The sequence below is a fragment of the Zosterops lateralis genome (genome assembly GCF_965231275.1).
Source record: "Zosterops lateralis genome assembly, chromosome: 8".
Lineage (NCBI taxonomy): Eukaryota > Metazoa > Chordata > Aves > Passeriformes > Zosteropidae > Zosterops > Zosterops lateralis.
The window spans coordinates 23,964,047-23,979,299 of NC_139768.1; the positions used below are offsets into that span (position 1 = coordinate 23,964,047).

Sequence of the window (15,253 nt, forward strand, 5' to 3'; positions counted from 1 at the left end):
TGGCCTGGTGTTTCCCAGCCTCCAGCTTGTCAATCTTGGCTTCTCTTTGTCCACAGTGCTCTGAAAAACATGGAGCATGTGCTCCATGAAACTCATCAAACTGCCTTTTTTTTTTTTTTTTTTTTAGTTCTTCTCCAGACTGTTTTTCCTAGCTGCTTTGGCTAATGAAACACAAAGAGTGTAATCAATAAAGCCTTTTTTTTTTTTTTTTTAAGGCACTCAAGAGCTTATGTAAAATCTTTGGAATTTGTAACCATGATAACATTGTTATGCTCTCCTAGCTGATAGAAATATCAAAGCCAGCTAAGAATAACTCTACAGCAGACAGAGAAGATTGGATTTGTTTCCTGGAATGGAAGCAAAAAGCATGAATACATTGCTCAGTTACTAACAACTAAGAAAAAAAATAAATAGACACTTAAAAATTCCATTTCCCCTTCCTAACAATGTCATTAAATGACTCAAAGTATAGAGTTAGTTTTGCTGAATATTTAAAAGTCTCCAAGATTTTCCACTTCTTCTCTTTTTTTTTTCCTTTTTGAATGTTGTGATGGTACATGAAACTTATATTATGTCTACCATTCTCCAGATCTTGTTCTTCTGGTAGAAACTCCAAAAAAACTTGGTTTGCTTGAAAAGTTATCATTGGAATTAGTGAAGCTTTGAGTCTAGCCTAGGGTTTTCTAAAAACCAATCTTATTTAACTGGAAATTTGCAAAACGGCAGTTTCCCATCACTTTCATCCTCCAAGATGTAATGGGTTAACACTAAACTTCCCTTCAGATTCAGGTGAAAGTCTGGGAATTTAAACACAGCCATCCTAAAGCCTCTCCAGTAAAAATTGCTGAGAAATGCACAACCTAATTTTCAGGCACCACAAATGATGGTTGTGGGCAATTTGTACGTGGAAAGTAGTGGAAATATAAAGTTCAGGTGCTGGTTACAGACTTGGTATCCCAGCCAGGCTGCTCTGCAGTTAATTGGCTCTGTGGTTTTGCAGAGTGAATGACTGTGAACCTCTTAGGAAATGCAAACAAGAAACTCTTCTTTCATTCTAAACAAACTGAAGTACATTTATATGGATTTTTTTGCAGAAGGGTCTTAAAATGGGCACAAAGAACAACTTAAAATCACACATACTTTTATTTTGCTATGGCACGTAGTGATAGACCAAGGGAGAATGGCTTTAAAATGAAAGAGGGCAGGGCTAGATTGGATATAAGGAAGACATTCTTCTCTGAAAAGGTGGGAGACCCTGGCACAGGTTTTCCAGAGAAGCTGTGCCTGCCCATGGATCCTTGGAAGCATCCAAGGCCAGGCTGGACATTGGGGCTTGGAACACCTTGGGATAGTGGAAGGTGTCTCTGCCCATGGCGGGGGGGGGGGGGGGTGGGGGTGGGGGGGTGGTTCCTATAAATGTCCCTTCCATTCTGTGATTCCATGATTTACATTTTTCAGAAGTGTCCCCCCCCCAATCCCCATTTTGTGCCATCCTGATGCTTCTGGACTTTCCTTGCAGCAGTTCTGTAATGGTTTCATGTTCGCTGTTTGCCAAATTTACTGCAGTGGTCTGAGTGTTTACCCTTTTTCCCTCTGTGAGATGGGATCAGGAGAAAAGCAAAGCAAGCCCAAACTTAAAGGGTACAAAGATAGATTTATTGACACACACTAAAAGAAGAAAATTAGAATCAAAGTCAGGTTCCCTGGGAGCCAGGGCAGGGTCTGGACTCTGGCACAGCCATCCTGTGGGATGTCTCCTGCTCCCAGTCCCTGTCATCAGCACTCTGCTCCAGCTCTGGCCTCAGAAGAACCTTTTGCAAGGCTGGGCAGCTCTTTGCTCTGCCCCAGCCAGCCCTGTCATTGTCTGCTGGGAGTTTCTCTTTTGTTTCCCTGTTGATTTTCAGCTGGTTCCCTGTGCACCCCCCAAGCCCAGGGGACACCTGAGGGATACCAATGCAGCTCAGGCACACCTGAGCATGCTGTTCCTGCAGTTTCAGCCTCTCAGGTTCCTACGTTTCAGTAACAGAGGGCACTGGGAGACAACTGGAAAGATTTCTGTGACAAAGGTGGGTTGAAATTGCTTCACAGTAGGTCAAAGGGTTTTGGCACAGCAAAAGGCTACAGAATAAGCAGGTAGAGAGGCCTGTTGTTTGAGAAAAATGAGCATTTATTCCAGAAATGCTCGGTTTGGTTCTGTTAGCAGGAACACGGCTTGTCTGTGGCCACGGCTTTGCGCCAGACTACTGCTCGCAAAGAAAATAAAAATTTATTTTAATGAATCGTCCTCTTTCCAGGGTTTCCCTCCCCCCCAGGGCAGTTATACCTGCAGAAGCTATTTGTGAAATGGCTTCCAGATGGCAAAAGAGGTTAATTCCCCCCCCCTCCCCCCGCCTCAAAATGAGAGAGGGATTGGATCCTTGTACCTGTATCAAAAATCACAGTAAATTTTTCCATGCCTGTTATCCTACTGCTTGGGAAGCAGGGTATGATAGAGATGCTCTTCCCAGCAAGTTTTAACTCTGAGGCTCATCTCAGTTCTTACTGTTAGAGTGGGTGCTACTGGCTCCAATTCCTGCAGCCAAGTGAGCTCTCCCCATACCACTGCACAGTGTTTGCCCCAGGAAAAGCCATGCCCTGCAGCCCGGATGATGCTGGCACTCCATGTCTTTGAGCATTTTAACCCATTACAGTGCCTGATTTGGTGTCTGGGGTTCATTTGATGTAGTCTTGTAGCCTTCTATTTCCTGTACAGGTATCTGAATTGTTAAAGCAGCAATGAGAACGTGGAGGGGAAATCCCTGTTCAGACTAGATGGGAAAGCTTTCCTCTAACACAAAATTTACCTGAACAAAAATCTGTTGCCTCCTTTTGCTTATAGAAGATCAGGCAAGGGTTAGAAGTAGAAACAGTTAACTTTTTTTTTTAAAGAGTTAAAAAATTAAAAATTGAATAGTATATTTTGACCCCTGCAGCCCAGTGATGAATGGATGCTTTGAGAAGTCCAGGAGGTATCAATATTGTACCTTAACACTGAAAGGAGATGCACAGTCCTGCTAGGGGCTGGACTGAGTTCTGAACAGGATGTGTTAGTGTTGTCATCCAAGATGTGCCTTCAACCACAGCTGAAGAGTTTGGAGACATGGGGTCAGCTAGAAAACTAACTCAGCTAAATTGAGTCTCTCAGTATTTTATTCAAAATATCTCGACTGCTTATCAAATGCCCAATCAGCCAACTCTCCTGCTGTGGGAGAGATATCATAAAGCTTCTGGCTATTGTGTGGCATGTTATAAACATGATAATGATCTCTCTGGGGAGAGACTCAATTAATCCCTTGGGTGCTGGCAGCTCGTATAGGCAATTTGGTGTATCCCCATGCAGACTTAATTACCTGTAAAGTCCTTCTTTTGTGTTGTAATAAACCCATAGGAAACCCAAGAGATTAGGGGCAGGTAACTAATTAAAACTGCTCCATTTTCTTCGAGGTAAAGAAACCTGTAAGAAAACAGGTAAAAACCTATGGAATCTAACTTTAAACTGTTAGAGAGTCTTTGCCCGTCATAGTTGGATATTGGTATTAGATCAATATCCGTGTTTTTTTTAATAAATCAGGAAACAAACTCATCAGAAAGCAGGTAAAGGAACTTACAAGAAGACAGGTAAAGAAATCCATGAGAAGGAAGATGGAGAAAGAAATTAGCCTTATCTAATAAAATTAGATAAGAAGGCAGGTAGAGAAACCTATGAGAAAACGTGGGTGACTTTAGGAGCTGGAATTTAACCCAACAATTAAGCTAGGATTAAAAATGGTTTGATCTAGATGTTTAAAAGAATGTTATTTGTTTAGCTATGAACACGTAATGCTTCAGTGAAAGTTTTGTTCAAAACTTTAGGTTTGCAACCTGAAAACATTTTAAAAAGTTCTACCTAAAGTTGGGCAAAACATCATTCCTGCCGCCTGAAACTTTAAAAAAAAAAAAAAAAAAAAAAAAAAAAAGCTGCCAAACCCCATCAATTAATCCAGGCCGTTCATAAGTGGCTTTTGCAGCGTCGGGAGCTGCGCTCTAAGCGTTACACACACCGTAATTTAATCTCTCCACATCCCCCCCCCTTCCTTCCCTCCAAGCGGATGGAAACTCCGAAATTCCACCGTAAAAACGAGGAAAGAGGGGGGGAAATAAATGAAAAAGAAGCCAAGTCAGGGGTGAGGCGGGTTAGTTGGTGTTGAGGTGATTTTTTGCCCCTTTAGTTGCGGGAGGGAGCGCTGCTGCCCCAGGCCGGGGGGAGGACCCGGGCGCGGCACCGCGGCCGCTCCGGCCTTTCCTCGGGGAGCCTCATGGGAGGAGCCTGCGAGCAGCGGCGGCTCCGGGCTCCTATTGCTGGGCCTTTTGTGCGCTCCCGGGGCAGGGCACGGCAGGGAAGGGAGCGGGGGCAGCGGCGGTGGCGGTGCCGCCCGCGATGGTGGCGGCAGCAGCAGCAGCAGCACACGGGGCAGCGCCGGCGGAGCGAGGGGCCGCGCCCGGGGCTGGGGCTGGGGCTGGGGCTGCCGGCGAGGATGAGCGCGGGCAGCGGCGCTGCTGAATATCCCCTGCCGCCGGTAAGTACGCACTTGTGACTGGGAAAGTTTTTCTTTTCTTTCCCTCTTCTTTTTTTTTTTTTTTTTTTTTTTTTTTTTTTTTTTTTTTTTTTTTTTTTTTCCCAAACTTTTATAAACTTTGTCCCGCTCGCACAGCGCTGCCTCCAGCTCTGGGTCAGGATTAACTCTCCTTCCTCCCCCTCCCGCCCACAAAATAATAATAATTAAAAAGACTGGACGGTTTTGTGGCTCTTGCCCCGGTTTGGAGTTTCTGCTGGAGTGAGGAGGAGACTCGGTGTGTGTGCTGTTCTCCTTCAGGTTTGGTGGCCGGGAGCTTTGGGAATTTGGGAACTCTGAACCCCTGCTCCAGTGACATCAGGACGTGACCGGGAGCCCTTCCCAGGCTCTAAAGTTGCTCCGTGGTGACGTGATGGGCTTTTTTTAATGGTTGACAGCTATTACAGCAAATATGCTTATTCATCCTGTGCAGGCGTGATTTATACTTCTGACACTTTTATGTGGCTTTCTGCTGTCCCTCTTTCAGCTTGCAAAGGAAGCAGTGCTGGAACACATGTTTCAGTCCCTTTAAGTATTGTAATATAATTGTGTTTGGTTAGTGTACTAATTCACCCTAAGTTTTAATGTGACCACAGTAATGTAGAATGCTCCAGCAAAAAAAAAAAAAAAAAAAAAAAAAAAAAAAAAAAAAAAAAAAAAAAAATTATTAAAAAAATTCTATTTTATTGTTCCAGCCAATCAACTCAGTGATCAGTCTGGGTGCACATGTTACAGAAATTAAGGGATTTCTCAGGAAGGGTTGGGTGAGAGAGGAAGTGCAGGCCCTCAGGTAATGTGTGACAGAACACCATCCCTTGCCAAAATAATTCCTCTATCTTGTCAGGATTTCCACAGCAAGTGCCAGAAAAATTGATTTTCTGAGCAATGCCTGTGCATGGTCCCTGACAGTGACAGCGCTCTGCTCCCGGTCCAGCAGAAGTTTGGGACATACCTGCAGGCACTGCCAGCTGCTGCACAGCTGGGCTTGCTTTCCACAGGTGGGGGATTGCCTCCAGGAAGTCTTGTAAAACAAAAAAAAGCTTTCATGTCTCCAGAAGCAGCTCCCCGGTTGTTTGCCTTTCTGGTGTCTGTAGGATGGATTGTGTCCATGGAGAAGGGACTGCCCTGCTGCTGGAAGCACAGCCTGGTGTCCGGAGCTGGGCAGCCACGTGTTCCCACATGGACTGTGGCCAGCCAGGGTGGTGGCAGGTCCCTCCCTTGGGGACAGCCTGACTCAGGTGCTGCTGCCCCTGGGCTGGGCTGGCTCTGCCTGGCTGCTCCAGGCACCGTCACCCGGCACCCAGACCTGTTCTGCTGATTCCTCGAGTCCTGCTCAGAGGAGCGCCATGGGAATCTGCAGTGATTCCCCCAGGAGCCACTTCTGGTGTCCTGGTGACAGTGCCTTTTTTCCATAAGTGTAGTTCTGCTTCCGTGCACCGGGCATCAAACTCGTGTTTCCCCCTGTGTGACAAGGGTTTTATTTGCTTTTAATTAACACATGCCAGTTCATCTCTTGGATACCTTCATTACTGTGTTTGCACAGTCCCAGCTCAGCAGGACTCAGCCTAGTCCAGGCTGAGCCTAAATGCAAAGTGCTGGTGTGAGGCACTTAAGGCGTAGTTTCTTCTTCAGAGTACGGAATTTGAGAGATTTTTCCAAAATCACATATTTAAATGCATAGGTAGGTCTTTTCTTGGGTTTACAAAAGGCAGTGTATTGCCCAAAACTCAAACTTTTGACTGAGTGCATTTTTAGCTGGTAAAAGTAAAACCTTAGCTAAATCTAAGCAAAAGTGACCCCCTGTCATTGCTGTGTCTGAATTTTTAAGCTGTTGCTGGTGTATGGACTCGTCCTGTGAGGATGGATGTTCCTTTAGTTCTTTGGGAAATAAGGCCACACTTTCCATTAAATCTCATATTTTTCCTGAAATGCTGTTGATATTTAAATGGGTTTTAAATTAGTTCATAAGTAGTAGCGCAGGAGAAAAAAAATAGGGGTTTGTTTTCAATGCCTCGCTTGTCTCTTATGCAGCAGTTCTGAGCTGTTCCCTAAACAAGCTGTTTTAGTTACTGAGACCTGTAATGTTGATTTCTAATAAGAGGAATGACTTCTTACCTCCTTCTCTGCTGAATCACTGACAGGAGACACAGTAATCATGGAAATACTTTGAAAGAACAGAAATACCAAAGGGGCAGAGAGTTACTGTAACAGGTTATTGTTGGATTTTCTGGACACCAAGTTTATTTTAGTGAACATGGTTAATGTAAGAGATAAGCTGCAAACTAAAGTGTGAGAAGATAAAACTAGTATTACAAAGGAATTAATAAAATGGATCAAATTTTATGAGGTACAGTGTATTTGAATGAATGAATTGCAAACTGATGTAGGTGCTGCTGGATCTTTTTCCTTTCCAAAGAATTGCAGTGTAAGACCTTAACAGAAAAAGCAAATTCTCTCCATATTTTTCTGTAACTGATTAATACTTTTTCTTATGTATGAGTCAACTGAGGCTCAAAAATTTGACTCTTTGGCCCAAGATATTAGAAAGCCAGGTATGAAATCTGAAGGATTTTGTTTGTCAGCCTTGCTGTACCCAGTGAGAACATCTTGTGTCCTGAAGAAAACAAAACAGTGGGTGATGAGAGCACTGAGAGCTCAGTCCTGCCTTGTGGTTGTTGGTGCCATTTCCCAGAGATTTCTGGGGTAAGAGCAGGATCCATAAATCTTGCCGTTATCTCATTAAAAGCAGCCAAATGCTTGGGACTGGGAGATAGCAGAGTTTGAAATGCTGATTGGGTTCCCTTGGAGTAAACTTGGAGCTATTGTTGACTGTTTAAAGGGAGCCACATCCAGCTCTCCTGATTGGAAAAACATGGACAGAGAGTAAATGCCAAGACCCGTAGCTGCCTTCTGTCTCCAGCACCAGTATCGAAGTGTTTTATAACTCTTCTATGAAAGCTGGGATTTAAGGTCTGCATCTCAGGGATGTCAGGAGGAGAGCAGCAAACAGACCCACCAGAGCATCCAGCACTCACTGGTTCCGTGTCCACATGTGCTAAATTGTGTCCCAGTATGCATCTGAATTTTCTGCCTTGGTTTGGAGCCTTCTTATGTAGACAGAGTCAGGCCTGCTTTGTTTAAGAAGAAATTAGACAGGTTTATGAGGTTATTTCTCATTCATTCATTGATATATAATGAATAGTGTGGGTCCAGCTTTGCCTGAAACTTGTTATTTGCATACCTGCCTTCTAACAATGACTTGGAAAATGTCTTTTCAAGGCTAAGTAGAGGCCTTAAAAGTGAAATTGTGAAACTCAAGAGCCTAAGGACACTTGATGGGCAGTGTCTTTCTCCTGTGACACACTAATAACAGACTGAAGCCCATGGTCTTTGGGCTGAATTTAGTGTGCTCGCTGCAGCTGTTGGTAAGCAACTGCTCGTTAAACTGTGAGGTATTTTCCTTTGCAAACTATTTCAGTCATGCTTGTCATAAGTAGAATTTGGAAGCAGTTTTATGTAGCTCCTCTTCCAGGCTCAAGCCAGAACCGAGGCAACAGAATGGAAAACGGCTCGTGGCCTTTTTATGGAGCTCAGTTCTTGAAAGAAATTGGCCTTAAAGGCTGGTGGCTGTAGAGGGCTGACATCAGGGACCTGGTGGCAGGCGCCTGGAGAGCCAAAGGCAGTTGTGGTGCCCGGGAATGTCACTTGTGGAACAAGTTTGAGCAGCCTGTGGATGGATGGCTTTGCTGTCTGTGCGCCACAGAGTGGGGTGGCTCAGCAAGGAGCAGCTTCTCCATCATCTCCCCAAGCCTGAGTTTCAGGTTACTTTGTCCATAAACTATGAAAATCCCTGTCCAGGAGTTGGTTGTGCAGGAAACGTGAGTGGTGAGGAGCAAACACATCTCACCAGACTGGGGCACAGCAGTTTCAGTTGCAGTTTGGGCTTGTGCTGTGCTTCCTATGTGTGTACAGGGAATAATAGCCTTAGTGCTCAGTCATAGCAGGAAGAAAACCTGCCCATCCCTTGAGTTTACTCATGTGCACAAAAAGAAATTGTGAAGTGCTGTTGTCAAAATCTACTTTCTAAACATTCATTTTAAGGCAAAGCAGAGGGGTCATCCCAGTTGTAACTCCGCAATGAATGAAAGCCATTCCCTTTATGATAATAAGCCAGAGGACTTTAGAGCCTGTAAACACCTTGGCTCAAAGTTCCCTACAACAGGCAGAGCCCTCAGGTGTGGTTAAACCGGAGAACCTGTGGGTAGCCAATTGCTCAGAGTTGTAATTGTTTTTCCCACATGAACATGCTACAGAAACCTTTAGATAAAATGTGGGAAGTGTGAGTACATTGAGATGCCAGCCTTCAGTCATTACCAGAATAACATTGTTGTAGTAAAGCTTGTTAGGTTTTTTGATTCAGACTTAAATTACAGTAAGGAATTATCCAGGATCTCTGGATTTGCAGTTAGGTAAGGAAGTAATAATTTAAAGTTAAAGCTGAATTCTCTGGTTTAGAGCTTTTTATTTATAAGCTGGAATTGCAACTGCTGAGTTTTAGGTTTAATGCACCTCAAATCCATCTGTATAAGGTGCCATCCCTGTGTGTTCAGTGTTGTATTCACCAGGTAGTACAGGAAACAACACGGACAGAGGGGGTGGAGGGCAGTGTGAAATTGCATCAGCAGTTTAAGGTCACACTTTATGGTTTACAAATAACTTGAGAATTTTGGTGGCTTTTAGGGAAAACTGATGCTTCCAGGGTCCTGATCTCTGGGTGGTCACATGGCAAAGTCAGGTTGAAGCAGGCAGCAAAAACATTGTTTTCAGGGGGTTCCCATGGTTTAGTGTCTCTTAAAAATAAGCAAACTCCCATTTCTTACTGATTCAGCAGTGTGTTTCCAGATTGTTTTCTTTAGTCATGAGCTGCTGGTGCTCAGTGGCACTCTGCTTTTCCCAGGAATGGGACAAGGCTGGATGTCTCCCTATGTGTATTCTCCACAGAACCTGGACACATTTGACTCTGTGCCCTCACTGATGACCTCCCGCCACAGCTCAGGTGAAAACCAGCATCGAGCTCCTTGTATTTTATGTGGTCTCTGAGTGAGGCAATCTTGTCATTTCTCTTGCTCAAGCAGCAGCTCCATTTTTTGTTTGCTTTTCATAATCAGAAGCACAATGGGGTTCATTTGCTGTTGTGTTGTACTGTCTCATTGCTCCTGCAGTTGTAAGTCAGACAAAAATCCAGAGACTTCAGTCCTGTGGGAACAAAAGCAACTTAGATTAAAAATGCCAACTTTCCTCTGTGTTCCTTACCACACAACTTAGCTCATTCGTGCTCAAGTCCAGCAATTCAGAAGGATAAACAACAGTAATTCTGCAATAACTCAGACATTAAGGCTGCCTTTCTCTGTGTCTTTTGTCTCCACAGCCCTCCTGGGCCAGGTGATGATAATCAGTTGGCTTCTCCCCTTGATCCCTGTGAGCATCCCTTAGCTGTGTCTGCAGCCTTTGGAAATGCTGTCCCCCTGGGAGCTGCTGAGCTGACTGCAGCCAGGTACTGTGCAGGGCTGTGCCCTGGGGCAGGGGCACTGCCTGAGGCACTGCTAGCACCCTCCTTGTGTGGCTAAATGTCTGCTAGGACCATTGCTGGTGGCTTTGCTGAGTCTGCCTCTATCTGTCAGCAGAGGTCTGTACCAGAGTTTAAAACCTTGTCAAAACCTTCAAAAGAAGATGCTGTTTACCCTTCCTTTGTGAAGGATGGGGAGTTTTCTAGAAATCCTGTTGCGTTGATGGCAAACTTTGCTTTAGTGTTGGGAATGACACTCATTAGTCAAATTTAATTCTATTACTTCAGCATGTAGAAGGGTCATGACTGTGAAGGTGCAATCTATGCCCAATATTTTTTTAGGTGCTTATACCTTTTTTTTTAAATTATTAAAAGGTAACTAATCCTTGGGACATTTTCTTTGAGAAGTTCTTTAACAGTCTAATGTTGATTATAAAGCATTCAGGTATCTCTGTTGGACTTTGGCCTTTTTGTCTGCCTTTGCTTGCACTGAGAAGGGGAAACTGTTGCTTTCTTTGTGCTGGTGGTAGTGGGGTTGTCACGATCTTCGGGCATACAAATTTATCTTAACAATAGAGGAAGCCTTGGAGGGTGTGTGTGCCCTTCAGTCACTGGGAGCTCACTGGAGTGTAAACATACACGGTATATTTAAGCTAGCATTAAGTTTGTTAGCTGAAGTCACAATAATACACCATCAAAGGCTGAAGGGACCTTGTGTGGTTTGTTCAATCCACCTTAAAAGCTGGGTGGCTTTGCTGTTTAGCCTGTCCTGGTCTGCCACCAGTCCCCAAGCTGGTTAGTCACCAGTGCTGGCTGAGAGAGACTGTGAGAAACAGACTTTTTCCTACAGAGTAAGATGATCTAGAGAAGCTTACAGGGGGAAGCTAATGATGTGGATTTCTTTCAGTTCTTGTAAGTTTTTACTCAAAGAGTTGTGTTTCTTTTGTTTTTAACAAATGTAATGGGTTACTGATTTTTTTTTTTTTTGTGGACTCTGTTTTTCTTGCTAATGGATTGTTGGCCATAGTAGTGAGGCAGTTAGAAAAGAGTGAGCATTAATTGAGGTGGAGCTGTGAACTACTTTCTGAATGTGGAAGCATGAAAAAAGACTAGCACCAAAAGTGCCAGAAAGATTTGTATATGGTCTGTGGACTACAGTCTGGAACAGAAGATTGTGTGCCCTTGGGGTGATAATTTGCTGTTTGCAGGGAAAAAGGCACACAAGCTGTCTATGATTAAACATTTAGGGAGAGCAGTCTTGGAGTGCTTTAATTCACTGTTTCTTGTAAACCTCATGAATCTACTCTGTTTGCATTCTCATATGAATCTGGAATTTCGAGTTAATTATATTATACCTTTTCTTTTGATCTACTTCATAGCTTGTGCCTTTTACATGTTTTATTGTTAGTGTCTGTAGGGTGTTCCTTGCTCCACCCCAGCTGCTCAGGCTGTGCTGGTGCTGAGCTCTGGTTGCCCCATCCAGGGTGGCTGAGCCCAGTAGGGGCGAGGGCACAAGAACTGTGCAGCAACCACAGGATCTGGCTGTTGTTTCCAAATCCTGGCCTTGAGGGAGCTTGCAAGGATTTTTTCAGCACTAAAAAGTGGCAAACCAGTATTTCATGTTGGACATAGGTAGTTTTCCAATTCCTGAAACAGGAAACTGACAGAGAAATAGACTGTGGTCAGTTGGAGTGGAGCTGGCAGTGAATGGTTCTTCTGTGTTTGTTGGTTTTAACTCTTTTGTTTGTTTTTTTATATGCTGCACAAGTTAATTCTTGTCAGTGTTGTTTGTTTTCCTTACTCCTTTATTTTGCATCCGTGTGCACCTTTGGATATAAAAGCCTACCTGTTCTTCTTCACCTGATTTTCCTGTCCAGGTTGTTGTCACTTGCCAGCTTCTCTGTGAGCCTTGCAGAGGGGTTTCCTGCTGTCCCAGCAGTAGAAAACCCAGAGGCTGCCACTGTGCCCACCCCCAGGTGGCAGCTGGTTGGCAGCAGAGGGGTTAAATCAGTGCAGCTGCCCCCCTGCTTTAACTCCTGTGTGTTCAGTCATGGAACAGTTCCTCCTGCAGCAGCAGCTCTGCTGACTTCACTGGGGTTTGGTCCTGAGCTGATGAAAGTATTAAAACACATGGGATTATGCTCACAGCCAGGTTCAGTAATAGCAGGACTGGGCTTTTCTTACCCAAGTGAGAACCCCAGTGATGTTTGTTCTTTCGTGTCATTGCCTCATCTGTCATCAGCAATTCACCTGTGTCCTGGAGCAGATCATTGCCCATACAAGTAAGATAATCTTATTAAAGTCTCTGCTTTTTTGGCATTTTGTGCAGAAGCCCTGCACCACTGCATTTCAGTGTGACTGGATATAATTCTCTAATGCACACACATGTGATGTCTCTGTGATGCCTACTGGGTACCTCTGCAAAATGGAAATGTTACAGGGGCTCCTGAATGCTGTGGTGCTATTCCAGTCTGTCTGCAGTAAGGTGCAATCATAAGGTGTTTTCCCCCAAAACATTCAGTTATTTACTAAGCTTGCTTTAGTTTCTATGTATTTCCCCATCAGGGGTGTCCCATAATGCAGATGGTGTGCACTTTGACAGGGAAAAATAATGGTGAAAAATAATGGTGCATATATGATGGGGGTCAGTTTGTGTTGAATGGCTTCCAGATGGCAGGGCACAGTAAGAGATCAGGTTGTCCCTCCATCTGTCCAGCCAGGAAATTCTATCTTTGCTTTGCTTCTTGAGGGTGACCGACTGCTTCTCTCCTGCTGAGAACATATTGATCAGGGACAACATGCTGTCATCTGCTCAGTAAGATTTTATTTACTCTATCTGCAGAGAAGTGCTGTGAAAAGAATTAGGTAATAAGTTCACCAGCAGTTCTGCCAAGCATTTTTGTTTAGCAGTGAAAGGCCAAGTCCACTCTGATTTGCCAGTACATGTTGCAGTAGGAGAAGTTTTGGCCAGGCACAGCTTTCTCTTGACTCTGCAGGTGCAGAGCTCTGCAACAGGACTTCTGTGTTGTATGAGGAATGTTTGGGTTGGAAAGGTAGAGAACGCAAATAAGAGCCGTGTTTGTACAAGACCACAGCTTAGCTGGGCTGCAGGTTAGAGATGTGAAACACTTCTGAGCAGTGTCTGTCTGCTCCCTGCAACTTCCTCATGGCTTGTGTGGGGAAAAGACCCCAAACCTGCTAATGCCCAGGAAAAAATGACAGCTCAGAAGGCACTTGCTGCATGTGGTTAGGGCTGTACTTCTCAGTATTGGCAGCACAAGCAGGCAGGAGTACCCACGTTTGTCTGTGCACACAGATGGTCAGAAAACTATTTTTGAGATTTTCTTATAAAGAGATGGTGCTTGAAGGTGTTTGTTTTCTAATCAGCTCGACTCCACAGGATAAATACTGGTCAATGTATAGTTTATTGTGCACTGAGAAGACTTGGGCCTTTTGGTAATATTCTTCCTGCAACCATTAAAATAATACTAGTTGAGAAAAAAGTTTAATGGAAGATCCTGTTTTACTAAGAGCTGTAGAGAGGTTTTAATGTAGCTGCTTCATGTCTGAGGTGATAAAAGTACCATGAGTTGACACATGGACCCCAGTTGATGCAGTGCTAGGCTGGGGAGTTTAGACTGGACAGAAAGTCTGTGTTTTGGACAGGGTTGCTGTTTTGTGCTGCCCTGCCTCAATTTGTGCAGTGTGTCAGAGCAGGAGGGGTGGATGCAGGGCTTTGTGAAGGATGGGGAGCAGAGCTTTCCTAGAAATCCTTGTGTGTTGGTGGCAAGCTTTGCTTTAGTGTTGGGAGTGACACTCATTAGTCAAAGTGTCTCTGAAAATTGTTCCATATGATGGGGGAAGCTGGAGGGCTGCAGGTGATGATCTTTTGGGCCTGTGTGAAGAGTGTGGGTGAAACAGATGCTACTGTAAGACTGGGACAGTTTTGTGTGTCCATAACACCAGGGCCATAATTTATGTCCATTTGGTGCTCTTGTTTGGCTGGGCCCTCTTGTGATTTGTTTGGGTTTTGCAACTCTTTGTTTGGTCTCCAAACAGATGTTCAGCATTCACTTATTTTTAGCAGCTCACTTTTTTCTGCTTTAAAAAATCTTACTTTCACTGCTCTCCGTGTGTCCCTATATAGTCACAGAGCCTTGGTATAGAGGGGATGCTGTTACTATATTAGTACAGAGACATTTTTAGCCAAGGACAAAAGCCTTTGCATGAAAAAGGAAACAGCATGCTATTAAAAATATGTATTTATTTATTTATTTGTATTAAGTTGATGGGGCTGAAAATTTTGGGTGTCTTTGTCAGCATCAGTTCCTGCAGTTTGGACAAACAGAAGGAAGGCAAGGAAGGAAGGAGTGAGGAAAGCAGAGATAATTTCTTAGAAGAAATAGCTGAGTAATTGTCCCATATGGCACAAAGCAGCTTTGTGGATATAAGCTAATCAAGGTAAACTGCACTCACAAAGAATAACTGAGCAGACAGGCACTTTGGGAAGTGGCTGTTCTCGTGCTCCTGTGTATTGTGACTAAAGTTAGGGATGTGGTTTAGGCTTGTCCTCTGTTTGTGCACCAAAGAAGGGAACAGCCTGTCCCTGGACCTCACCAACTCTTCATCAGTAACACAATTTAATCTGCCACCTACAATTCCACTGTAATTACTGGGGGAAGAGGAGAGAAAAATTTAAAAGGAATGACTAAGAAAGCTGTTTATATTTAGTTCAGGAAACCTGTAAGAAGCTTCTCAGCCACGTCCTGTTTCCATCAACATTTCCATCAGCATTTGTGTCTGTATCTCTGGCAGGAGGAGAGGCTGTTGTGTGTGGCTGCTATTCCAGGACATTTGTGTCCCTCTGGCATGTCTGAGGTGCCCTGGAAGGGACAGTGTGGTGTGACAAGACCTTAAACTGCTCCTGCTTTTGAGACACAGAGTCATTGGTTTATTTACTTCCTTTTCTGTCAGTGCTTTAATGGGTGTGGCTGAGGGCAGGGGGAGTTGTGTGGTTACTGCCCTGCTCCTGAGCTTTGCTGAGCAGAGGGACTTG

At 44.2% G+C, this 15,253-nt stretch overlaps 1 protein-coding gene across 6 annotated transcripts in view; it reads left to right on the plus strand.

Annotated features, from left to right (window-relative positions):
* TACC2 (transforming acidic coiled-coil containing protein 2) overlaps window positions 1–15,253 on the plus strand; it is a 130,841-nt gene that overhangs the window by 46,132 nt on the left and 69,456 nt on the right. For 5 of the 6 annotated variants that reach the window (XM_083866032.1, XM_083866035.1, XM_083866036.1 and 2 more), the window contains exon 6: window positions 10,060–10,185. The exons of the other annotated variant lie outside the window; for it this stretch is intronic. In XM_083866032.1, the coding sequence (XP_083722158.1) occupies window positions 10,060–10,185 (126 nt within the window). The remainder of the gene's footprint in view (window positions 1–10,059; window positions 10,186–15,253) is intronic. 6 annotated transcript variants of the gene reach the window in all.